Source organism: Pseudorasbora parva, chromosome 23 (genome assembly GCF_024679245.1).
Source record: "Pseudorasbora parva isolate DD20220531a chromosome 23, ASM2467924v1, whole genome shotgun sequence".
Taxonomy (NCBI): domain Eukaryota; kingdom Metazoa; phylum Chordata; class Actinopteri; order Cypriniformes; family Gobionidae; genus Pseudorasbora; species Pseudorasbora parva.
Genome location: NC_090194.1, coordinates 30066683 through 30094465, shown reverse-complemented (window position 1 = coordinate 30094465; position 27783 = coordinate 30066683). Strand labels below are relative to the sequence as shown.

Here is a 27783-nt window from a genome sequence, read left to right as displayed (position 1 = left end):
CACTCTATGATCTTTCAACACAAAGATTATTGACTTGTAAGAGGACCACATTCTCTGAAATTTTACCTCTGACTAACACAAAAAAATGTCAAAAAATAAAAAAAATGAATATACAATTTGTTGTATTAGGTTTCACAGTTCAAATTTCACAGTCTTTGCTGGTCTATTTTACTGTTTGTTGTTAATAACTTTATTTGTTCTTGTAAAGTATTGACATGCAACATAACAATGTAGTAAATTAATTTAATTGTAGCAATAATGAACTAAACACATTTTCGAATCAAACTACTCACACAGAACAAAAGACTATCAGTTTCGAACAACTACTGGATTCTGCAGTCCTTTTTCGCTGATTCTTTGGAATATGAGTAGTGTGCTAAACTGTCAGGGTTTCCATTTTTCCTCTTCATCTCCACAATCATCTCTAAAAGCTTCTTAACCTGAGAAACATTGTGGTCATTGTTGTTAAATGCATGACACCTTGACCCACAGGTTTGGATCAACTCTTGCAGTTGGGTGTCAGTGTTTTTAATGTACTCTGAGACGGTTTTCCCTCTTAATTTCTCTTTTCTTGTGAATAGAACAATGGTGTCTTTTACCACGTCTGCACCAAACGTCCTCTGTATGTTCGGAACTATCTCTCTCTCGCCATCAGTGTAACGGCCAAGCTCCATGACCAGCAAATACACGTCAGGCCCTGGCTGCCAGAGTTCTTTGCACATCTTTATCTGCTCTTCCTGGTTTTGTAGATCTTCATCAAAGAAATCTGGGGTGTCAATGACCCTGATCTTGATTCCACAAACAGTTTCCTCTGCCATCTGGCACATCTGTGTCACTAACACAGAACTGGCACGTGATTCAAAATGACGATTTCTCAGGATGGTGTTTCCGGTAGCGCTCTTTCCACTTCCTGTCTGTCCCAGCAGCACAATGGTCAAGGTGTTTTTCTTCTTGATGGCAGCTTCGTTATCTACATAACATAATGCAACATAACGTAATGTAACACATAACATAACATAACATAACATAACATAACATAACATAACATAACATAACATAACATTTCAAAAACTGCATTAATTCTTTTCTACGTTGACAGACCTCTTTTCCTGGTTTGTAGTTTGGGAAAAGGGATACTTTTTCACTACTTTTGCACTGCACTATCAAAATGGATTAGTGTGCAGTCCAATGCTATACATTTTAATCTTGGTAACATCATTATCGCACATGGCTAAAGAATGCTTGGACAGTAAAATCTTCTGCTAAACGCTCATCTCCACCTGATAAAGAATGTGTTAGCCTACATACAATATCTGACATCTCACTGTAAAAAAAAATATTTAAAAAATAAGTTACCTGGTTGCCTTAAAATTTTGAGTTCATTGAAATAAGTAAAAAATTGTTAATACAATGAACATTTTTGAGAAACGACAGCCTTTATTTAAATATTATTCAAAGATTTTGTAAGCATATTGGGTAATTGTGTGTGTTTTATTTGTGAAGACACAGTGAAGCATGCCAAATTTAGCTATTTTCATGATTTATCACATTTTTATGTGGTTCAGATACAGTAATATTTTGAGTTTCTATTTATTAATCCAATTTCCTTCATTGCATCAACTCACTTGTTTTTTATTCCAATAAATTTAATTTTTTAAGGCAACCAGGTTACTTACTTTTTAAAGTAAACCAACAATATTTTTTTTACAGTGTACTGTCTCAAAGTTCAAAGCCTGTGGCACATACTTCATCTCCGTTTTCGTGGATCATATACATGTATTAGAGCTTTAAAGGGTTATCTTATCAAAAAAAAAAAAAAAAATGCGTTCACTGCAATATAAACTTGGATTATAATGACGTTTTTAATAACTCAAATTGTGTTCGTTTGAAATAAGAATGTCATATACACCTAGGATGGCTTGAGGGTGAGTAAATTATGGGATACGTTTCATTTTTGGGTGAACTATCCCTTTAAATATGTAACCATGGTACTTGAAATTGCAAGATAGTTTTGTAAGTATCAAACAAATCAGTAATTGACCATCTCCTCTTTTTTTATATGAAATGTTCTCCTTTAGAAAAAAGTCTAGAGAATTATTTCTTAGATACTTTCACAGAAGAAATTACAACTTTTTGTTATCATCTTCCGTGATCATTAGAACATATTATACCTGGTATATGCTCTTGTGTCTTTGCTTCCTGTGGATCACTGATCTCCCATTCCACAGATGCGGCCCTCTGTAGTGATCTGCAGTTAAATAGAAAATGGGTCAAGGAATGGAATTGACATCTCTGGAATGGGTACGATCATCTAGATAAACTTGTATGTTTAGTCTTCTTACCTTTCATGAGGCTCAGGAACATTTTTACAACATGCAATCAGTTGTAAGATTAAGTTGCGCTGCTCCAGATTTTTGTTAAAAACACACACTTTCCTTCCACATTGATAGAGAATGTTATCCAGGTTCTCATCTGTTCCTTTGTTTGGCATTACCGATGTTTTATTATCTTTACTGACCAGAACAACAACAGTGTTTTCCTCCATTATCTTTCCGAAGTTTTGCTGGAATTTTATAAGTGTTTCCATGTCCCTCTGAGAAACATGGTCACGCTGCAGAACGAATAAAATCAAAAACCTGGAGGATGTCTTCATATACCTCTGAATTACAGCCTGAGGTTCTTGAATAACAGTAATCCATCTGACTCCTATCTGCAGCGATACCTCTTCAGCAAATGTAGACTGTTCTGGCTGGAAATGTTCAAAGCCAACAATTTTATTTCCCACCAGACACTTACACCATCTTTTTGCCCCTATTAGAAAAAAAATTACGTCTCCACGGAACTGCTCAGAGTGGTCATGACCTGTAATGAAGTTCAAAAAAGCATTTTTTGAAATCCTGAATTTTAAACTTTACAATAAGGCTGTTACCATTTATTAATTATGATAGAAATGTTTATTCTGTTATTCTGTTAAGTATGGATGGCTTTCTTTGTGCCTCATTTGTTTGCTATACTTTTAATTGAGCATCTGCCAAATGAATACATGTAAATGCAGTTCTAAGTGCATTCACTAATGTTGAATTTTTATGACTTAAAATGTGATGTAATTATAGTATAAGTATGTGTAGGTATAAGGCAAAATATGTCATATTCAGGGAATAAAGGGGTAGGCCTACTATCAGGAAAAATAACAATTTATTTATACTGTAAGTAATTAATCCGAGTAGTTACAGGCTTAGTATGAATGTGCAGGCTGCAAATTAAAGTGGCTCTTGTTCCCCTCTTGTTTCATGTAGTTATAACACTTTTTAGTTTTTTTTTTTTTTAAATAAACTTTTCATTTCAAATGATGACGTCCTGACAGAAAGAGGCACGTTTTGACTGTTTCTATTTCTTTTCTTTTCTTGTTCCTCTTCTTCATTTTCGTTATTTCCATTGATGGATGTCAGGATGAATATGGGATTCATCCTAACATTTATCAATAGAAATAACGAAAACGTCTTTTGAATTTTTAAAATATTATTTATTAAAAGTAGTACACCAAGAAATGCTGTCATAATTTAGTTATCATTTCATATCTGATCAGCTGTTACCAGCGCGTGCATGAGACGCTTCAAGCATGACATACACGTTTCGTCTGAAATAGCCTACACATGAGAACTGGGGTCTCTTGTATTTTACTCTTGTTTGTTTCTAATTGCTATTATCATATATTATGTTATTGTTTGTAGCCTATATTGTTGTAAGCATAAAAAAAACCCCCCGACAGCATCACCCTGAGTTTTTCGGCATGCGCACGTCACGCTTGACGCTTCAAGTTACGTCAAGCGTGAAATCAACCCTCGCATGCACACTCAGATAACTGCTGGTCGGATGCGATATATTGTTATTTTTCTTACAAACACTTGTCGTTTAACTTCAGAAGACATTGATTCATCCATTGGGATGGATTACTGTAGTTATTGCTGTATATGCTGTTTGATGCATTAAATCTTAGAAACCCAAATGAGTTTTAATTAACAGAGATTATTTATTTTTCTGTGTTCATCTGAGGAAATAAATTCGTATACATCTCGGATGGTATGAGGTTAAAAGACGAGTAAACGGTGAGGACATTTCTGCACGCACTGTATTTTCAGTGTAACAGTTACAGAATACTAGCAAGAGACATGTGGGATCCTTCTTAAGATTCATGTGGCAAGTAAGAAAAAGAAGAGGAACATGAGGAGGATGAAGCCAAGCAAGAGAAATGAATGTGTTCTGAATGTAAAAAAAAGTATTTAAAGGTTTCCAAGTGATATCAGATTGTATTTGTGTTTTTATTGTACTTACCCATTAACTACATGAAACAAGAGGGGAACAAGAGCCACTTTAATTTACAGCCCGCACATTCATACTTAGCCTGTAACTACACGGATAATTACCCCTTAATTAAAAAATACTTACAGTATAAATTATTTGTTAATTTTCCTGATAGTTACATCGTTACACTATAATTACCGAAAGTTATGCTATGCAGTACTATGCAGTATGCAGTACTTTCCGGGCCGTAATCTAAAGCGTTACTGATTTTTTTTTGTTTTTTTGTTACTGCACTGTAAAATGTGTTGGTTTTTGTTGGTTTTACTAAAAAAAATAAGTAACCTGGTTGCCTTAAAATTTTTAGTTTATTGAAATTAAAAATTTGGGTTGATACAATGAAGGAAATTGGTTTAATAAATAGAAACTCAAAATATTATTGTATCTGAACCACATAAAAAATTTGATAAATCATGAAAATAGCACTATTTGGCATGTTTCACTGCGTCATCAGAAATAAAACACACACAATTACCCAATATGCTTACAAAATCTTTTAATAATATTTTAATAAAGGTTGTTGAATCTCAAAAAATGTTCATTGTATTAACTCTAAATTTTAACTTTTTACAGTGTGCTAACTAAATGTTAGCAAAGGACACTTTACTGTAAAGTGTTATCAAAATATTCGTATGCTAATTTAAAGCTTTTCAAATACACTGTGAATTATATGTTCAATAAGTTATGACATGTTTTTACATTGCTTTAACTCATCAAAATAAGTTATGCAATTTTCTAGTCATACAAGGTTCTGTGATTTCAAAGTCAGTGTAATATAATTTAAGTTAAAATTACTTAAACATCCAAGTTGATAGTACTTAAAATTTAAGGCAGCAACTTTTTTGTCCATTTTTTTCCTTCTTTTTTTCTCAGTGTAGTCACAATATTTTACAAATTAATTAAAAGTTACTTCAAAGTATGCATTTATATCAATTTGTGTGTTCCTTGGCATTGGCATTGCTACCTCCACAAACTACTAGTTGAGACATCATAAGATAACGTCAGTGAGTCTCTGAAACGATAAAATGTTTCAAAGATTCCTCACTATTGAACTGTTTAAATATAAAACATTTTTATAAGCTTACCTTTTGACATACTGACTCAATATGAAGTTTCAGATCATTTTACTCAAAAACAAACAAACCAAAAAAAAGTGAGATTTTCTTGAAAGATAATTTCTGGTTAGAGTCTGCACTGTAACTGAAAGTGAAAATCTGGTGAGGTTGAATTTTTTTTCCCACACTGACAAGGGGAGGATCAACAACTCTAAATGTATGTCTTCACTAAACACTGCGATTATAGTTATTATACATAACATTTATGAACTTGTCATAGAAAATTAAAATATCAGCAGCTTGTCTGCCTTTAGGGGAGTCCTTGGAGTCGGCAGAGGAATTCTCCTCAAGAGCAGCTTTTGGTTTATATAATCTCCAATTTTAGATAGTTATTTTATACTCAATTTATAGAGCAAAATTAGCCAGACAAGCCAGACCCACATCAAGATGTTTGGTCTGGAAACTCACCATTGACAGGACTCAATCCGAGGGGCGGGATAAACGGTTGCCTTTCAAACTCCCTCTGCACACAATAGGATAGCGCTACAAACAACCAGAGCAATGTGAAGCGGAATTAAACATTCGCTGTATCTGGTCGGCAAAACTCAGAACACATCTTCCCTTTTTAAGAATGACTTCAGTGCCGTTCTTTGTTCTTTATTTAGAGAAAAGCTTAACTCCAAGTCTTCCAGAGTCGCGGTCAAAGCTGATTCGAAAGACCGCCGTTTGCCAGCTTCTGTGTTTACTAAAAGCGCAAGTGCAACTCTGCTGTCATTATGTTAAGCCCCACCCACCGACTATACACGATGTGATTGGCCTGACAAGAGTTTGGTTTTTACAGCTCAGAACTGTATTGAGAGTTGCTAGATGATACTCGTGGCAGACTAGATTTGCTGCCGCTAGGGTCGGTCTAGATTTCTAGGCTAGAGCAAAATATCTGTTGTTTGTACAGTTATAAACTTTTGTTTATGGTAATTAGCGAATTTTGGACATTTACTTTGATTTTTTTAATGAAATCCTCAGGCTAACCAAATGGCAGAGACCGACCGACCATTAAAAAGCCACACCTTGTCATAAAGGTGTCATAAACTCGATGGTCATGGACGGCGTGTGTACCTGATTTTAACTTCTTGGTTTTGTCAAAGGTAATAATAATAATTATTATTTTCCAAATTGTAAAACTTTAAGTGGTCTGGATAATTGATGCACATTTAAGGGCCACGTTTATGCTACCTTTCCATGCTATCGGAAATTTCCTATTTCCCACTTCTGAAGTTGTAATTACGAGCTCATTGCAAGTTTTGACTTGAGAACTCCTATTCGTGTCCTATTGTTTAACTGGGAAACTAGTATTTAATTCTAAAATCATGTGAAGGTAGCATTAGTCTGGCAAAACCGGGAACTTGCGCTACTCTCCTCAAGCAAGCCTGGGGATTTGGTTTATAATAATCTCCCGTCTTAGGCAAAATTTATTTTAAAAGAGTTAAAAAACGGTGTTAATAGTCTTACTTAGGAGGTATGGAGATGGAGAAAGGTATACCCGATTCTACGGGGGTTTAAGTACTCTCAAACGCAAGCACAAGTAGACACTGTAATAATATACTGGCAAAACAGATTTGGAAACATGCTCCGGAGAGCATCAAATAAATCTGTGTGGATAAAGTCTGTGTAAATTGTATTTAATTAAGAATCCAAGTGAGATAAAAAAAAAATAACATTCGTTTCTTGATGTGTGTTGTTAACTCTCTTTACTTGATTTGGAGGTAAAATGCAATCGTGGAAGTTTTGATCATGCTACCTAATGTAAAGTAATTAAAAAAATACGTACAATGTACTTATTGTGTTCATACTGTATTGTAAAACACTTTTGCAGATAATGAGGTGGGATATGGGTAAGTTTAAGGGTAGGGTTAGGTTTAAGGGAAGTGTCAACAGTGTTTACAGAAATTAATTACAGATATAATTAAATGGAGTTTAAAAAAATGTAAATACAATGTAAAAACATATGTACCGGTAAAACATATGTTCAATACACAATACGGGTATTGAATCAAGTTATTAATTTAAATATTAAAAACTTTTTGAGACGCTACAAGGGACTTGTACTCCACCTAGAGCAGGTAGTAGGCCACTACAGGTAGGAAACAGACAGTTATGATAGTAATATTTCTCAAAGGTAGAAATTTGTCAGGGCATGACAGGCTGGAAACAGCACTGGAGTCTGTTAGTTTTAATGTGTAATAAGTGTTTATTAATTTAAAATGTATTTTGTGGTAAAATTGTAAATGGACTGCATTTATATAGCACTTTCAACAGACCAATGGCCATCAAAAGTGCTTTACATATTGCCTCCCATTCACCCATTCATACACCGAAGGCGATGTCAGCCATGTAAGTTTGTATGCACCATCCAGCTCGTCAGGAGCAGCAGGGGTTGGGTGTCTTGTTCATGGACACCTCGACACTTGGCCAGGTGGAACCAGGGATTGAAACACCAACGTTCTTCTTTGTAGACAACCTACATGAACCAATCTACATTTATAACCACATTATAAATGCATACATTCTATGCATTTATAATATATGATAAAGTAACCTGAAGTAGATGGGAATTGATTATACAAGGCAAAAGCCAGAGGATTTCTCTATATTATGAAGAATGGGACTGTCCACAAATTTGCCTGCTTTTAATACAAATCCAGTGACAGCCCCAAAATAAACAGTATATTTATTTGTGCTCTCATTAAGTGCATGTTTAATATTTTATAATAATAATAATAATAATAATAATAATACTGCCAATATCTTCATTTAAAGTCTCTTTGCAGGTTCTGCTAATATAATTAGAATATCATCAAAAAGTTGATTTATTTCACTAATTCCATTCAAAAAATTAAATGTGTATATTATATCCATTCATGTTTGTAAATACCAGACAAAAGTAATGATATTTATACATTCAGGTGCTGGCCATATAATTAGAATATTATCAAAAAGTTGATTTATTTTACTAATTCCATTCACAAAGTGAAACTTGTATATTATATTCATTCATTACACAGACTGATATATTTCAAGTGTTAAGTTATTTTAATTTTGATGATTATAACTGACAACTAAGGAAAATCCCAAATTCAGTATCTCAGAAAATTAGAATATTGTGAAAAGGTTCAATATTGAAAGCACCTGGTGCCACACTTTAATCAGCTAATTAACTAAAAACACCTGCAAAGGCCTTTAAATGGTCTCTAAGTCTAGTTCTGTAGGCTATACAATCATGGGGAAGACTGCTGACTTGACAGTTTTCCAAAAGACAATCATTAGCTGTGTCTCATTTCGTTAAATTTCAAAGGCTGCTTCCTCCGGAGGACACGTCCTGTGTAGGATGCAGTATACGAAGTGTCCGAGAATTAAACGAGACGTCCTTTGTAGGACACACAGGCAGGAAGTATCACGTTGCTATGCCAACATATTCAGCCTCGTTGCGCTCTCATGCCAGTTTATATGAATGAAAATTATTTATAACTTGAAAATGACTATGAAATGTTTCTTGTCTTGACAGCAATGTACTGTTCTAAACGTTTAAAAAGCACTAAAGCATTGTAATCCTGTTAACCACAACTATCTGTTTGAGGTAATAGAGCTTAAAAATAAAAACAAGCTTGAACTTACATTTTAAACACCACACCTACGCTCGCATGTATATCTGGCCATGGTGCCGTTTTTTCATATAATATAAAAAAAAAAAAAAAAAAATATATATATATATATATATATATATATATATATATATATATATATATATATATATATATATATATATATATATGATGGTTGTTAACGGCGACGCAAATAATTATGGGTTATCTCTAGCCATGAAGGCTACACCTCATGCACACTCCGAAATCCTGTGAAAGAAGGATGCATTCGAAGGCCGCATTTGAAGTGTCCTACTCACTTTTTTGAAATGAGACGGCCTTATGACGTATGCACCCTTAAAATGCGACCTCCGGAGGACGCAGCCTTCTGAAATGAGACACAGCTATTGACACCTTGCACAAGGAGGGCAAGACACAAAAGGCCATTGCAAAAGAGGCTGGCTGTTCACAGAGCTCTGTGTCTAAACACATTAATAGAGAGGCGAAGGGAAGGAAAAGATGTGGTATACAAAAGTGTACAAGCACTAGGGATAAAACACTACGCACAGACGTATGCAAGACATGGGTTTCACATTCCTTGTGTCAATCCATGGTATCCTGTTCTTATTTGGCCAGAAAACTTGCCTGACCTTAACTCCATAGAAAATCTATGGGTATTGTGGTATATGCGATATGCCAGACCAAACAATGCAGAAGAGCTGAAGGCCACTCTCAGAGCAACCTGGGCTTTCATAACACCTGAGCAGTGCCACAGACTGATCGACTCCATGCCACACCACACTACTGCAGTAATTCAGGCAAAAGGAGCCCCAACTATGTATTGAGTGCTGTACATGCTCATACTTTTCATGTTTATACTTTTCAATTGGCCAAGATTTCTAAAAAACCTTTCTTTGTATTGGTCTTAATTAATATTCTAATTTTCTAAGATACTGAATTTGGGATTTTCCTTAGTTGTCAGTTATAATCATCAACATTAAAATAAATGAACATTTGAAATATATCAGTCTGTGTAATGAATGAATATAATATACAAGTTTCACATTGTGAATGGAATTAGTAAAATAAATCAACTTTTTGATAATATTCTAATTATATGGCCAGCACCTGAATGTATAAATATCATTACTTTTGTCTGGTATTTACAAACAAATGTTTTTTTGTTGTGTTTTTTGAATACTACTTAATGTTCTCGTGAATGTATTTGAACATTTTCATGTTTTTGAATTAAGAAAAAAATAACTCATTGAAATGTCAAATGGTTCATGACCCCTGACATTTGATAAAAGAACATATAGACACTTAATATTTAATTTGATTAGATTATTAGTTACTTGCACTTGAAAGATTTTACTTTCAATAAAACACTTGCAAAAGATTTGTAAAAGGTTTTTTTTTTTTAAGCACGTTTGGCATGGTTTTTGTTTTTGCTTTTTTAGCATGGGGTTTTGTTACATTTACACTCTTCTCACCAGCAGAGGTCGCCATGTAGACAGGTGTCGAATTGTTTCAAAGCTTTGACACAATACAGCACATTTTCAGTGTTTCAAGAAGCCTCAGTCTGCCCTTCACTAGAGTCAATAGCTTGTCTTGTAAAGGCGAGACCAAACAATGAAGTGCGATGAGAGTGCTTGTGCTTCTGATATTATGTGTTGCAATGAGGGTGATTGACTGCAGGTGTAAGTGGATTGTGTGCAGGTTGTAAATAAATAGCATTCTGGGATATGAAGTGCTGAAGGTGACTAAGCTGGTGACTGTGGGTGAATCTGAAATTGCACCCTGAAGACTTATTCACTTTTCCCCATGTTAGTCTACTAATACAGTTCACTTGAAGGAGTGAATGAAAACGAGTGAGTGAATTCGAACAGCAGCTGTGTGTACATCAACTGAACACTCGTTATTGCAGTGTATTGTGGGATTGAATGAGTGCACTCCATAATGTACACTATGGTTTTGGACACCACTACAAATGGCTGTTCCCCCATTTGAGGTTATAGGGGGCGATTTCAGATTCAGCCTGTGACAAACATGCTGTATTAAATAGGCACTTTCATTTTTTATAGATATGGCAAATTATAGCAAAAATGAAAGTTCTCTAGCAACAGTCTCTTATATTTGATATATGTAAACAAATATGTTTATGAAGGCAAAAAATGCAAAAATAGACAGTGTGAACTTTAGTGTGTTAAAGAGAAAAAGTTATATAAAGACTTGTGTTGTGTTTTTTGTGACTGGGTATGTTAAATAAATAATAAATGTAAAAAAATCTAACAGTATGGATCATTGTGGCAGGATGAGGCCGAGGGACCGTGAGACACAAGACCGGTGCGGTGCGCAGGTGGCGCTCATCATCACTCACCACCGGCCTTGCCCAGTTCTCATGGTCCCTCTGTCTCCTCCTGTTTGCCCCAATCTTAAATTCAATATTACTTACTTTGTGGAGAAGATGAGTATCCTTTATTGAACATAGCTTCTCACACTTAGCCTACATGTTGTGTTAAACTAAAAAGAGACCCGGTTGGTAGGAAACCAGTTTAATTTTTTACATTTAGTCATAATTTAAGTTCAAATTTATAAACATTTTTTAAGAAATAAATAATTTATCTGTTGAGAATGTGTTGACACACTATACATTTGTATAGCTGAGCTCCAGGAAATCAGTAATGAGGTGGCTTTGACAGATACAGACTTTTTGACAGATTTGAAAAAAAAAGAAGAAAAAAAGTAGGGAATAAAAACCCCTAAACTCTAATACAAAGAGCTATTTCAGCATATAAAGGGTTCTTCAGGATGATACAGTTCTAAATAAAACTTTTAAAACATGTAAAGAACCTTTAAAGAACCATCTTTTTTTTTATTTTAGAGTTGTCCTGATTATGGAACTATCCATTGATTGCTGATGACCTGTAGATGGAACCTGATGGTGCTTTGCCCTCAAATTACTGTGCATTGTACTGGTTGACCTATGAAAAGCAAGCTTCATATGTTTGCACTGCACTTTACTTTCATTCATTTTACTATGTGTTTACTATATGGTGCGAGTGTAACAGAGGCCAGCTAGTAGTGACTGTGCGAGTAAACCTCACTCCTCTGACCTCAAGAGACGCTCTAGCGACTGATGCTAGAGATTGCAGCCTTTAGCTCAGTGTTTCTCAAACTTTTTCTGCCATTCCCCACTTTGGAGGTAGGGAAGGGCTCCGAGCCCCACCTGTCCCCAATCACCCCAACAAAATGGTAATTATCTAGGCTTTTAAGTTTGCCTGTTAACATTTATTTTATTAACATCACATTTAAACCTTTCATGCGTAGTCAAAATATTTTAGCTGACTAAAAGTGTCAGCTGACTAGAGTGTGAGTTTTATTTTAAGGCAACGTTATTTTAGAACGTTTCACCTTAATGTTTCTATGGCAATGCGTCATGTTTATCACGTGACTCACCACAACCAAAAAAACGCTGTATGACAGATGTATCGCTTTTATTACGTTATTGAACCGTTTGAACAAATGCACTGCAGTTCAGAGTCCTGTCAATTGGATTTACAGCACATATATTCATCAGCATCTCCTGGAATAAGTGACCGGTGAACTGGGAGAAGAATCGAGCAAACTTTATAGTTACTTACACTATGTGTATCTGATATGAATAAAACATGTCAGCCAATTATATTTGAATGGATTGTTATTGCTGCTTCCATAGCCACTAGTGTGTATTACAAACTCTAACATTAAATGTATTGTTTTACTTGTACTTGTGTATTTAAATGTTACCTATTAAATTAAACCTAAAATAAACAGTAAGTGGTTGAAAACTGCATGATGTATGTCAAGAGCTGAGCGCGTCCGCATTTGGCTCAGTGCCAGCCGAAGCGCGTCCCACCGTTTAATTCTGGCAATGATGTCACGTCATTGAACATTCTAAATCCCTTATGTGGGTCCGTACTCTCAGGGGCATAGACATAAAAATCCCATGTGGGACCGCTCAAAAGGTTAATAGAGATGGGCACAAAAAATTAACACATTTCCTCCTGTTTGTCGCGCCCCACTTGTCATGTCTCTATTCCCCACCAGTGGGGCGCGCCCCACACTTTGAGAAACGCTGCTTTAGCTTCCTTGTTAGAGCGTCCGGCACTCCTGCTGGCGGACCTGGGTTCGAGTCCCGCTTAGAGCAAGTGTTTTGAACAGGAGGGGCTACATGAGCACAACTAGCTTTTAAAGGGATCCCCTGGTGTTGAGACTTGTATGGCTTAATATAACATAAACAATGTCTCTTACTGAAATATGTAATAGAAAACCCATGAAAGATCTACGTTATTTAAAAAATCGATTTTATATTTGGACCATGGGCGGCGCCATCTTGTTTGCGTTCTAGGTTGATGACGTAGAATTGTTGCACTCCTCAATCAGCTGATGTTACCCGTAGCTATTTTTACCACAAAGCAACTCGAAAATTGTTAAACAAAACCAATGAATTGCTTTGTAATTGTACTTAAAACACACTCAAACATACATGTGCACACAAACTCACCTACACAAGTCACAAACAGATCGGCGGGTGCGCACACACACCTGACAGACTGCGCTGTCTCAATCGAGATGTTGGGCTGCTCAGTTTTCACGACAGGGGCTGAATCTGAAATCGACCCCTATACCCTGAAATAGGGCATTATTTGAAGGGACGGCCATTTGTAGTGTTGTCCGACACCATAGTGGACATGTTCGAGTGCAGTCATTCAGTCTCACGTTGCACCGCAACAACGAGTGTCCAGCCGATTTACACACAACAGCTGTCCGACTTCACTCGTCTTCATTCACTCCTTTAAGTTGTATTAGTGAACAAAAGTAGGGAATGTTATTTGTAGGGCTGGGCGATATGGCCCCCCAAAAAAATCCCCGATTTTTTCACCAAAAATTCGATTTACGATTTAAAACGATTTTTTCCCCCTCCTACTTAAAATCAATCTGCAGATGACAAAGAAATTGTTCAAAACAAGTTTTAACTTTATTTTGTTTAGGTAAAATTAAATATTTGCGGCTTGGTAGAAGTGCCTACCTGGGGTGCAAAACTTTCAGCATGTGAATAACCCCCGACTATTCCACAGTATAAATGGGCACCATATCTTTTGCAATATACAGTATACATATCAAAGGTTTATGAATTGATATGCAGATAAAATTAACTTTTATTAACAACATAATGTGCAAAAAAAGTATAGGGAAAATTTAAATGTTATGCTCTTATTAAATATAGATTAGCATTGTTTTTCAATAGTCTCACACTGAACTGATCGACAGCTTCAGTGATTATTAAAGGAGCTCTTTACTTTACTGTAATTTAGTCACAATTTGAAGAAAAGTTTAGTTTTTCCTGAGACTGTGACTTCGTACTTTTCTCCATACATTAGGGAGTGGAAATCGCTAATAAATCAATAAGTGCTCTTCTGCTGGTTATAGTGGTGGGCATTTCATATCTTTTTTTAAAATAAAAATGCTACAAAATGGATTACACATTTAAAAAAAATAAACTAAAAAAACCATTCCACTATTTCTTTCACAAGACCCCCTTTAAACTTTTAGTTTTACAAACCATTACATTAAAAATAACATTACAATCGGATATTTAGAGCTTTGAAGTGCTGGAAATAAGTGTGAAGCTCTTGAAAACCATTGGAAAGTGCTTGAATTTCAATCTCAAAAGGTTGTACGAATCCTGAGATAAATAATGACAACAACAACATTAAATCCATGTGGTTTTACAGTAAATCATGGTGAATGTTGGTGATTTGTGAGAGAAACCCCTGACCTTCGCTCAGCTCTGTTTGATCTGTTATCTGTGGTTTATAACAGAATTGTGCGCCGACCGCTTCCACTAGATCACAGTAGCGATGGTGTGTTGATTTAAACGGTCTCTCACTGGATCACCAGCGCTGTGTATCGTGTCTGTCACGAGATTGGCCCGTGTATGAGCTCGCGCTGCGTTCCTGTCAGCGCAGCTTTAAATGAGTATAGCGCCTAGCGCGGTTCCGTTCAGACTTCAAACACACTTTGCAGCGGGGTATTGTTAATTGTTCTGTGAAAAACTGAATGTTGACGCTATCCTTGTTGTTTGTGTACCTCTGTGGCAAACGCGCGCGGGGAGTGCTGAGCCATTACGGGAGCCCAGAGGGGAGCGTCGGCGGATTTTAAAGAGAGAACCGATTTTCATTCACAAAAATCGTCGTAAACTAAAAACTCGAATTAATCCATAAAATCGATTTATCGCCCAGCCCTAGTTATTTGTGTCTTAAAAATGAAAGTTTAAAGATTGAGGTTAATTCACTGAGCTTGTGCTCAAACTTTAATGCACAAACCAATCCATCATCACCAAAACATCCTGCCTCTCTTCCTCACGTTACCCTATATCCCATCGTCCTACCTAGATAGTTCCCTCTGCTGGTTACATTAGGCATTACAGTTAATCTACTGCATATCAACAGTCTATCTATGATATCAACACAGCGAATAGTGATTGAGGGTTATGTATGCGCGCACGCAGTGCGTGTGTGTGTGTGTTCGCGCCGATCTGTTGGGGTGTGTGTGAGTCTGTGAGAGAGAGTTTGTTTGCACATGTATGTTTGAGTGTGTTTTAAGTATAATTACAAAGCAATTCATGGTTTTGTTTAACTCTGAAACAATTTTCGAATTGCTTTGTGGTAAAAATAGCTACGGGTAACGCCAGCTGATTGAGGAGTGCAACCATTCTACGTCATCAACCTAGAACGCAAACAAAATGGCGCCGCCCATGGTCCAAATATAAAATCGATTTTTTAAATAACGTAAATCTTTCATGGGTTTTCTATTACATATTTCAGTAAGAGACATATTTTATGTTATATTAAGCCATACAAGTCTCAACACCAGGGGATCCCTTTAAAGGGAATGGGGGATGAGACTCTGATTGGTTTATTTCACATTACGCCCAAAACACACCATGACTCATTAAAACCCTTTTGGACCATGTGTCTGGCGCACCAACTATTGTTCCCATCGTTAAACTAGCGAAAGTGAATTCGGAAATGCCTAAGTGCACATGCACCATGCGCTTTAGACTATGTGCTTAGATTGTTTAAAAAAGGGCCCAATGTGTTGTTCTTCTGTTGTCAGAGTTGATCAGCTTTGAGGGGCGTTATTGGCAGCGCCACCCTCTGGTTCCATTCATTATTTTTTTGACAATAATCGCACAACCTATTCTATATTCTATAATTAAATCAACTATTCAAATATTCAAAAATCGTGAATCCTCCCTACAAGGGAGAAAATTACATTGAGAAAAACGAGTCCATTCCAGTTAATTATTTTAAGGATATAATAGGAAAAGCAGACCACAAGTCTTTTTTCATTTTGTTATAATAAAATAATCAGGAGGAAAAGAATGTAGCGACTGAAAAGAGCTCTTGCCACAGATATTCTGGTCACCTTATCATTTGAAATTATTAGTTGCGGTCTTTTTGAGTGTAAGTTCCCCAAACTGGAAGTGCCTTCCCATAATTCAAAACACAGTAGGATTGTCAGGTAAAAGGTGGATATGCAACAAGACTTTTGTTGAAAAAAACCCAGCTTAAGTTTCTATATTAGGAAATCTTTCCTTTTTAAGGCTCCAGCAACAGGCCTTATTGAGCTTCAACATGCATGACCTTGGTCTTAAAGATTGGCACACAGCACCCCAGATTTGACAATTTAAAAAATCTGATTGTTTCTTGTCTATAAGATAAAAGTTATTCAAAATATCTACTTATGTCACAGAAATGGTGAACTATCACTTTTGATCTTTTTGAAATTATTTTTTAGAATCATTTAGTCTTTTAAATAATTATTGGAAATTAATAAAAGAAAATGGTTTATAGCAAATTTACATGCTTCTAGGTATGCTCTAAAATATTTAATAATTTCAGCAGTAAAATATTTAATCATATAGATTTGGAACAAAAACGTATGTTAACTTTACCTACACGTTATTCTGAAACTAGATCTAGAAAAAAAAAAAAAAAAAAAAACATTGAGGAGTGGGAATCCTATGTGAAAACTGTGTGTGCGTGTCTGTTTCTGCCTTAAGCAGAAAACTAGGTAGGTAGATATAGGTAATCAACAGATTCATCAGGACAAAATGTAGTTTGAGTAATTCTGTCAAACTACTCCATCATGAAGTTGTATGTCTAAAGGAAAGAGTCAAAGTTCAACAAACAGCAGTGTTCTCCACACTTATGAAATAATGACTCTCTTTTGTGACCAATTAACACTTTTTTACCATGTTATTCATCTGACAAAGTGGTATGCTCTAAATAGCCTTTTAACACCTATCACAATGTTTGTATCTGTAATGATGTCTATCGGTGTTAAATTGCGTGTAAAATTAAGTTCAGGGTGGTCTCTAATGTCTCCGTGCTTGACCCATGATGCAATGCTTCTGTGAACTCTTGTGACCAATCAACACAAAACGTGTTACTCTCTTAGGAGTCTGTTTGCACCTGTCTCTGGCTTTCATCATTAGTAGTCTCATTAAACATGCTGTTGAAGACTAACAATCAAAGGTGTTAGGCAAACAGGCAGGCATAACAGGTAAACAGACTTGAGCTGATGCAACTAGAGCTATCACAGAGATTGTAGCTGAGATCATTTTCCTATTGGGAGTGGGTTTTTTATTACACCAAAACACTTTATCAAACTTTTACAAGATCAACAAAAGTGTCAATATGGTTTCAACTTTGGAATATTTGGCAGGAAACAAGACTTTGTGAATGTATCTGAGTGCATAAATACACAAGGTGCATAAATACACAGCTACAACTAGTAAATGGGAGATTTACACTTGTTCATCATTGTACATCACTGAGCCTGTTTGGGCCATAACCACCTTCATCATAACAGAGGCCTTCCCTCTAGCACACAGTTGAATTATTACTGTCTAATGGGTAATGGTGGTGCTGATTTGGATGAGATACATTTATTTGTCTGTTTTCTAATGTGCAATGATGACTAACATCTATCTTTCATCTCAAATCTGATGATGCATCTATAATATGCTTTGTTGAAAATAATGCAAAAAACAGACGGTTCCGCTAATGTAGGGTTATTTCAATGGATGCACATGCTGGCTCATCAATAATACATTACTAGCCTAGAAATCTAGACAAACCCTAGCGACAGCAGATCTAATTTGCAGCCAGTGTCGTCTAGCAACTCTCCATAAACTTTCGTTCCCTAAAAGTTCCACAATGCACCGTGTTGTATCTCAATCAGCTCCCTAGTTCAGCCGGCAGGATATTGATGAGGGAATCTGCCATTTTAAAAGGTTGACTCAGTCGCAAAATCGCTCTAGTGCACTGAAACTTTAATTCCCTAAAATGTCCCGCAATGCACCATGAAAACCAGGGAGCATTGGTGCTCTCTCTGTTCCCTTAACAGAAATAACGCCTTATATTCCAAAGCCTTAAAAAAGTTAAAAACAAATGGCGGATGTCTCAGGAAACTTTTGCTACAAATAGCTTGTTATCGTTGTTCTACACATAACATGACCAATTAAGTTATGTAATTTTACATGTGATATGAAGTCCTATATACTGCTTGTTTGAAAACAAAACAAATAAAAATCTTTATATATGTATTAAACAGTTTAAATTCTGTTTAGATTCATAATTGAAGAGATGGGTCTTCAGGATAAGCTATCCCCACAGAAGGCAAGTGGGAAAATAAAAAAAAGCATACAAAGTAGGTTGTCGGATTAAACACATCAACATTGTTTATTTCTAAAATTCTAATTAACATTTATTTTATTTTTTTTACATTACAGAACTAAGAAAACAAAATAAACTATTGAGTAATTATAGTTAACCTAATTAAGTTAAACTATGTACGATCAAGCAATTCTGTTTTACAAAGGATCTGAAAGCACCCCAGTCTGGTCTGTCCACAGAGGTAGGTGGAGACACTGCTGACACGTGGAAGTCAATTCGAGGCAATTGGGTCTAAACCCTAAGTACAACCATCTGTTTTAATTGCCTTATGCTCAGAGAACCCTTCTGTGGCAGAAAGGGAGAAGCCAGGGCCATCAGAAGAGCAGCCAAGGCCATTGAGTGAGGTTAGGGGCACACTAAGAGAGGAGAGGAGGCCTAAAAAAAGAAAGCCATTCCTAATGCAGGAAGCAGAATATGATAGGAGGGCAGAAAAGAGAGAGGAAGTTACTTGAGAAAACTATTAATAAAATGTACAGTGAGTACGGAAAGTATTCAGACCCCATTACATTTTTCACTCTTTGTTATATTGCAGCCATTTGCTAAAATCATTTAAGTATTTTTTTTATTATTATTAATGTACACACAGCACCCCATATTTACAGAAAAACACTGAATTATTGACATTTTTGCAATTTATTAAAAAAAGAAAAACTGAAATATCACATTATCACATATCACCCTTTGCTGTAACACTCATATATTTAACTCAGGTGCTGTCAATTTCTTCTGATCATCCTTGAGAAGGTTCTACACCATCATTTGAGTACAGCTGTGTTTGATTACTGATTGGACTTGATATGAAAGCCACACACCTGTCTATATAAGACCTTACAGCTCGCAGTGCATGTCAGAGCAAATGAGAATCATAAAGGTCAAAGGAACTGCCTGAAGAGCTCAGATACAGAATTGTGGCAAGGCACAGATCTGGCCATGGTTACAAAAAAAATCTGCTGCACTTAAGGTTCCTCAGAGCACAGTGGCTATAATCCATAATCCTTAAATGGAAGACCAGAACCCTTCCTAGGCCCCATTTACACTACATAGTTCAAGTGACACAATTCAGATTTTTTTCCTCTCATGTGGCACAGATTGGATTTGACATGTGAACGTGTAAGCAGTAAAAAAAAAACCTGCATGGATTCTGATATCTTCAGATCGGATTCAGGCCTCACTGTAGGCCCCATATGTTTTTAAAGTAGCTTTATATGGGCCATATTTTCATGGGCAGTGGCTCAGTGGTTGGTTCAATCAGTGGCCTACATTGGTGGTTCAATCCCCGGTTCCACCTGACCAAGTGTCGATGTGTCCATAAGAAAGCGCTGTATAAGTGCAGTCCATTTACCATTTTACCATATGTATTGATTTAATATAATGTACTAGCCATGTACAATGTTACTAATGAGTTTAAATAATAAATAAACACAAGAGGGTGTGAGAGGAGGGTAGAAGAGTGAGGAGCAGGTGGAGTTGTTAATTGTTGAATATTAAATGTATTTGTTTGTTTTTTTGGCATTCGGCTTCTGCCTTTTTCAGATTAGTTTAAAATCTTTAGTATGGGTTTTGTTTTTGGATTTGAATAAAACATTGGTTTAGTGCATCAACCAATTCACATAAGAACTTTGTCATGGTGTACCATCAGTTTATATGAACTATGAATTTGTCCATCTCAGTTATTTGACAAAGTCATGTGTATGAAAAACATGACCCAAGTATAGATTCAATGGGCTTTTGAAACTACTTTCCCATCAACTCACCAGTTTTTCAGGGTCTTTATTCAACTAGGTGCACAGCGACTTGATAACACAGTCTTTGGGGATTTATACACATCACTGAAAGAGAAAGAGAAGGTTGGTTTAGTAATCAAGGATAGTTACATGTATGTTACTGTATGTGAGTGTTAAAGTGATACTTCACTGCCTTTTCATATTAAACTATGTTATTCCCTTAACTTAAACGAGTTGATACATACCTCTCTCGTCTCAGTGCGTGCACTTAATCTCTCTGACACGCAGTGACGATCTGATAGCATTTAGCTTAGCTCCCTAAGCCCAGTTCATTCACTATGAAACCAAACAGAGATCAAGTTAGAAGTACCAAACACCTCCACGTTTCCCCTATTTAAATACAGTTACACGAGTAGTTGAACAATCAAGTATGGTGACAAAATAAAACGTGGCGCATTTCTAATTGGATTAAAAAGGAGAACTATAATGTATGGCGGAATAGCACTTCTGAGAGTACTTCGGCTCGGCGCAGTAAAAAGTCCCCGCCGAAACATGAATTAATACACGGCAGTTCCTCCATGTAAACTGGCTCCAGAAGGGAGCAGAATCTTATTGAGCCCCATGTTAAAATTCCCAACTTTACAGTAGAAAAAAAATGTTTACAGTCTGGTACAAATTGTGGTTTTGGCCTATACAGCTAATTTTGACCTTCATTACAACTGTGAGGGGGGTTTACTTTTTTTTATAACTCATTTGTTTACGTTATATGAAGCCTTAAAAGTTCTTGATAATTAAGGGCGTGGTTACGTTGAGTGACAGGTGGATATCCATTTATCCACCGTCTATAGTCATTGTGTCACCTAAGCTCCGCCCACATCCCACCGTTTTGCCCATTTTCTGTTATCCAGGAGTGACACACCATGACTCGCTCGCAAGATGGCACACCACAGGAAACACGCACGCGCGCCCTCAGATCAGTCGGACGTAGTGGTGTACAAGAGGTAAAAATGATATAAACTGTTCGTTTTCTCACACAAACTGCTCGTAGGCCTGTCTTAGGCCATCAGTGTGTACTTACGATGGGGGATTGTTTAATTGGGACTTCTCTGTGTATGCTCTTTGAGGTGGTGACCATAGACCTGCATTATGTGAGGCACGGACAAGCACGGTTTGACCTAAAATGATCAAAATTGAAACTACTGGGGAAACAAATACTCCTACATCTCGGATGCCCATGAGGTAAGCTAAAACATATCAAAATTTAATTTCAAAGTGAACTATCCCTTTAAGCTTCAGAACGGCTCACCGTAATCCTATGGGTGAAGTCACGGACACTACGTCCATATTTTTTACAGTCTATGCCTGAAACACGAATAACCGAGGAGATCCACTTTTGTGACACGACTGAAGTGTGATGTTGTGACGCTTCCCCTGTTGTGACGCTTCCCCTCATTTGTGTGTTCAAATCGGTTCAAACACAGTGCTGCCGTCCCGGAATGCTACACGGGCACATTAAAGTCACTGGACATCACCAATAGGAATAAAGTGGAGCGCAGCGCGACAGAAGTGTTGCATGGACAATTGGATCTGCACCTTAAATAGGCCGGTTAATGAGGTGCAGCAGGTGAGAGAGATTGGGTGATGAGTAATCAGTGACCAAGCCTCCAACAACACCACGCAACACAGTCAGAATGAGACGATGAATTCATGAACCATGACAGTTCGACTCTGCATTCACTTTTTCTCCCGTTTTCCACCAGTTTATCTTAGGTTGTGTAGTTGATAAAAATGCAGCTATTATTGAATTGTGACAGAAATATGTGACACAATTGTAACGGATATATAAACGTTAATGTGAAACATGCCTCAAAATGGGAATACAAGCTTGCTCAGTCAGAAACATCGCCATAGTGTCTAATAACTTATATTTAATCATTAATCACACAGAAGTACTAATTACAAACAGGTACATATAAGTATTTACCGACTCAATATCAAGAATGCAGAACTCTCCACTCATAAAAATCCACCGTCGGGAGTGAACCATAGACTGCGAAAATGTCTGGACCCGTGTGTTCCCGAACTTCCCGCCGCAGTTCTGCGCATGCGCAGTGACTCACCAGAGAGAGTCGCTGATATGAAGCACCAGTCTCATTGAATCAAGTGCTGATCTAATTCATTTAATTATTTCTTATTTTAGTTTAAAAAAACAAGAGTGAATAATTTAACAAGTGAATTTGCTATATTCTCATTAATCAAACATATATTTTGTATCAAGCAAGGGCTTGTTGACTTTTTTGAGTGTGAGGTAGGCTAACAGGCAGCATCAATTTTAATCCTGACCTAAAAAACAGGTCAGTGAGAATAATATAAATTACTTTGTATGACTTTGTTGTTGTCACTGTTAAATTTATTTGTTAACTCTAGAACCAGCAAGGTCAAAACCTTGTCCAATGACGGGAAGGTCCTGCCCATGGAAAGGCTACTATTCTGTCAAGCAGTCCTAATATGGCCATTCAGATAATATGAAAATAAATTATTTGATTTGACAACAGACACTTTCTAAATTAATAATAATTAATATGATTTGATATTTTTTAAAAATAATTGCCTTTTCAATCCTGTGCAAAAAAGCTTCAGTTTTGCTTCAGTTTTCTATTTGGAGATAAATGTTTTGTTTTTTTGTCACTCAAATTGTTTCCTGTCATTTGTAAGTTGAACGTTTCAAAACCCTGTTAGTTATTTGAAAATTTGAAATGTTCAGTCAGAGGACAGTTGGTAGTAATAACGTGCAACATTTTCATAAAACAGATAATTTTAGAGTGGTTTAGAGTGGAACAAACAGTGGTTTTATATGTGTACTAAAATAGTTCAAAAATACATTTACATTTAGAAATACATTTCTTCAGTACTATCACGGACCCACTAGGTGTCAGTAAACATCTTCATGGATGCTATTCATACTGCTCATTCTCTAATGGACAGCAGAACTTGACGCCGGCATCTCTGCTGCCTTTATTCGAGCTGCTCTTCTTCTTATAAAACACTTACATGAGGTAAGAACAAAAAATATTACAAGGGGAAACATTTGTGTGAATAACCAGAGTCATACCGCTTAAACATATGCGGTAAACGGTGCTCGCGGTGATATGTGGCGCGAAGCGGATTAATCGCACGAGCCACGGTCTGCAAATAGTTTTAAAGAAAAAGTTTTAAAGAGAGAACTTTATTGTATTTGAACAAGCGTAATGTAACAATGTTGTCAGTATTTATAACAATGAAATGTTGCCAAAAAAAAGAAGAATTACAATCAGAGAAGTAAAAAATACACAATCTTGATTATACTAGTGTTACGTTTTACAAGTGTGTGTGTCGCCGGAAATAGAATCATCAGTGTACAAATGTGTAGTGAGCAGGGTCCCTTACCAGTGGCCGAATTCGTATAATGGTGAGTTGTGGAGCTGATTGAGATGCATGCCATGGTGTGTTATGCCTTAATTGAACTTATCGAGAAAGACAATGATGTCTGGGCAGTGGCATAACTTAATGACGGGCCCCAGTAAGGGTATAAAAAAATGGTAACACTTAAGTTTAGGGTCCAATTTTTTAGGATATCGGCTATTTATTATTACTTATATATCAAATATTAAGACCTTATTCTGTATATTGTAGGGCCTAAACCCCTTTATCCTCATAAAGGCACGGTTTTATAATCACTGAGATTCCAAATGTGAGGTAGTTTTCTGATTTCTATGATCTAAATGTGCATTTTAAGATATTCTGAAGGCCAAAAAAATTAGATAGCAGCTTAAAAACCATGTCAGTGACTGATATAGTTTTTTCAATTTTCGTCAGTGAAGAAAGTAAATCTCGTTAACTGATGTTTTATGAATTTATTTTCGTAGACACATTCATTTATTGAAGGCTACCAGGAAAGGTAACTACGTTTATTACATTAATTCACAATATGCTCACATTTAGGCTACTAAACTTATGCCCAATACAAGCAAAAGCAAAAATTGATTTGTTTTAATATACTGAAGCAACAAATGGAATTGATTTAGCCCATTTTAGTTGGTCGCCCATGATTTAGACCAACTAAAATCAGTAGCTTATGGTGTAGTTCTTTTTGCGAGCGTCCAACACATGTTCGTGTTCTTGAACATACTTTGCTTTGGGGTAAAAATAACTTTGAAATAGGCTACCTTCGCAGCGTTATACGGTTAATGAACATCCCAACACCGTTTAGATGAACCGTCTATGTGAATATGAGCGCAATTATAAAAACAAAACAAAAAAAACAACAACAAATACAACATTTTAACGAGAAAGCATCTGATCTGATCATATCAATGTGGATACGTTTGCACCAGTTCTGCAGTTTACCACTCCAGACAAGTCATGTTTATTACCACTTTATACAATATAGCATAGCCTATTGCTTTAAAGGCACACATATAATAACTATCTACAGGCCTAAACAGGTATTCAAGCAATGTATTAAAAAACGTAAAGACTAACGCCGCAATCACTCAGGGTGTCGGCGTTAACGCTTGATGGAAGGCGTGACTGAAGCTTGGTGCTGACGCGATCGTCATAGTGACAACAGCCAATCACATTACTTGCTGCTTAGCCCACAACACAGCACACAAAAAAGCGCCTTTTTACAGCTAGTCTGCGAGACGAATGGAGGAAGATTTGGTTGTATTTGCGAATGCGATTGCCAGTGTAGTTGCTATCAATGCACTGCATATGATTCACCTACCATCTCTGCCACTTCCTTACAGGCCTGGTCTCTCCAGTTTGTGTCCTGGTATGTATACAACGATTGGTCGTAAAGGATCAGGTGATTACCCACTGCAGTGATTAGTTTCCCCTCCATTTTGATCGTTCTTCCTTCACCAGTGTTTTAAATAAGTGCAATTGGCTAGGGTCTGCTCTAGGATATTTGCATACGGCTACCTGATTGGATGACGCCTTCGTTGGCTCTTGAAAAGTTGATAAATCTTCAACTTCTGCTGCTTGTAACATGAGGGAAGCAATGCGACGGAACCCACAATTGAGTTTGGCAACGCATGATGTCACCCATTCAAAGTAAATGGGAAGCGTTAACGCCTACGCCCCGTGTGAATGTGGCGTTAGCCTATTATTTCAGCTTTTCTGGAAGACCCCGGAAACAGGCAAAAGGTTTCGTTACGCACGTCAATCCATTCCTGACGTTCTTGGCTTATTTTTTATTTATTAAATATATAAAACTGAAGAAAAGTAAAATACAATTTATACAAAATAAAATTCAGTTTAAATAAATGCTTTCTACAAATCAAAAATTTAATGAATTGTTTAAAATCAAGTCTGATCCATGTCTACCGACATATTGGGCATCTTACTCATGCTGTTCACTTTATATAAGTAGGCCTAAATCAACATTAAAATAATGTTCCATCTGGCCGATGAATGCACCGGCAAGTTCTGATGGGTTTTTTCCTCACGGGTCATGACCAGTCTTGGGATAAAGCATTACATGTAACTCGAGTTATGTAATCAGATTACTTTTTCAAGTAGTAACGCAGTACTTTTAAAATTTACAACAAAATATCTGAGTTACATTTTCACATTTATTTGACTGAGCTCTATTCTCTATTCTGTTAAGAAAAATCGAGAGTAAGTGCAAAGACGGTGTGTGTGAACAGGTTATTGTAGTTCTATACTGATTGTGAGCATTTATTTATCTCACTTGCACAATAAAGATTCAGTACTCCTCAGAATGAATAAATTCAGTCAAATCAGAAAAATCAGAATACTATGCAAACCTCCAATAATTAAATATTAAATAAAACAAATATTTGTATTGCTCTTTTCATGACTATCTAGGGTAGCATTCAGTCACTGCTGTGTTCACACTGACCGATGGACTGGCGACAAAGGGGTTCACACTGCATGACGGTACAAGAGGAAGAATCGCAGACAAAATTTTCTCTGAAAAACTCCTTTCTGATATTGCTCCACTATTTTTTGCCACAGCATTGAGGAATTTGTGATACTCTGCCGATCTTGACTTCTGAGAGACAGTGCCACTCTGAGAGGCTCTTTTTAGAGAGCCTGTCTCTCAAGCTGCAGAAAAGAGAAATATCCCTTGTAGATTCAGGTCTCGCCATCCAATAAATCAATGTTTAATGTTTTGACGGCCATGAAGACAACTGGTGGGGGGAAATCAACCAAGAAGGCTGAACAGTCCGTCTTATCTGGCTTTTTTAAGGGCATAGAGTGAAGGCATGCAGGGCAAAAAAATAAAAATAAAACAGGTCTAATCTTTCATTAATTTTTAATTTCATGAATCAGTGATTGTGTCCCTAACTAAGCGATTACCGGAGTCAAATTTGGTCCTGATGCTCAAAACTCTTGACAAGCATTTTTTGGCCAGAAGATTTTGAATGGCGAACCAGAAGCACACAGCCTTGCGAAAGCAGTTGGAGAATGAACCAGGGAGGCCATGGAACAGTTTAGAGACTGGAAACTATAGGGCACTACACTGGAAAAACATTGGAAAGACTGTAAATAGCAAGTCGCATGTATCTCCCCATGTCAGCTGAGTGTGAATGAGGCTTTTCTGCAGTTAATAAAACAGGCAGCCAGGCGCACAACAGGTCCTGTCTTCATTCCTGTTTGTGGACCTCAACAGAGTTCCAAATTTGACCCAGTTCCATTTGTCAGAAGCTGGATCAAAGCAGGGCATCACCTCTCTTCTTCCTGGAAACCAGGACGGCAACCACAAGAAGTCGAACCAAGGCATCTTTGGTCTGTTCTAACTTAAGGTAAGAAGCTTTTTTTCAATCTTTGTAACATGACTGAATTGCGATGATAGAACTTATTGTTGTACATAAAGATGAGTGTGTGTGTGACAGTGCGACTCGTCTTTGATAAGCAGCATGGAGTTAGAGAAGTTGGAGTGATTTTGTGTTTGTGTGTGTGTGTGTGTGTGTGTGAGAGAGAGAGAGAGAGAGAGAGAGAGAGAGAGAGAGAGAGAGAGAGAGAGAGAGAGAGAGAGAGAGAGAGAGAGAGAGAGAGAGAGAGAGAGAGAGAGAGAGAGAGAGAGAGCACCCGCCGTGGTGATGTTCGGCATCCACCGTGATTGCTCGTGTAAGTGATTGCAATATTGACAGGCATTTCCCACAATGGGTTAAAAGGTGAACAATCACACGTCATGTTGAATGGGTGGTCT

General features: G+C 36.7%; 1 protein-coding gene across 1 annotated transcript; it reads right to left on the bottom strand.

Moving 5' to 3' along the window:
• Positions 1 to 316: 316 nt before the first annotated feature.
• Positions 317 to 2491, bottom strand: zgc:172131 (uncharacterized protein LOC100002821 homolog). The gene is made up of 3 exons (XM_067433297.1): positions 2343 to 2491; positions 2172 to 2248; positions 317 to 970 (listed from the first exon to the last, which is right to left on the bottom strand). The coding sequence occupies exons 1-3, from the start codon at positions 2489 to 2491 to the stop codon at positions 324 to 326; spliced, it is 873 nt and encodes a 290-aa protein (XP_067289398.1). The 3' UTR covers positions 317 to 323.
• Between the last annotated feature and the right edge of the window lie 25292 nt (positions 2492 to 27783).

Excerpts from the sequence above, each read along its gene's own strand:
- zgc:172131 (XM_067433297.1), bottom strand. The coding sequence starts at position 2,491 with ATGCCAAACAAAGGAACAGATGAGAACCTGGATAACATTCTCTATCAA. Across the intron at positions 2,249-2,342 it reads GTTCCTGAGCCTCATGAAAG|ATCACTACAGAGGGCCGCAT; the intron begins GTAAGAAGACTA and ends ATTTAACTGCAG. Across the intron at positions 971-2,171 it reads GACACAAGAGCATATACCAG|ATAACGAAGCTGCCATCAAG; the intron begins GTATAATATGTT and ends TATGTTATGTAG.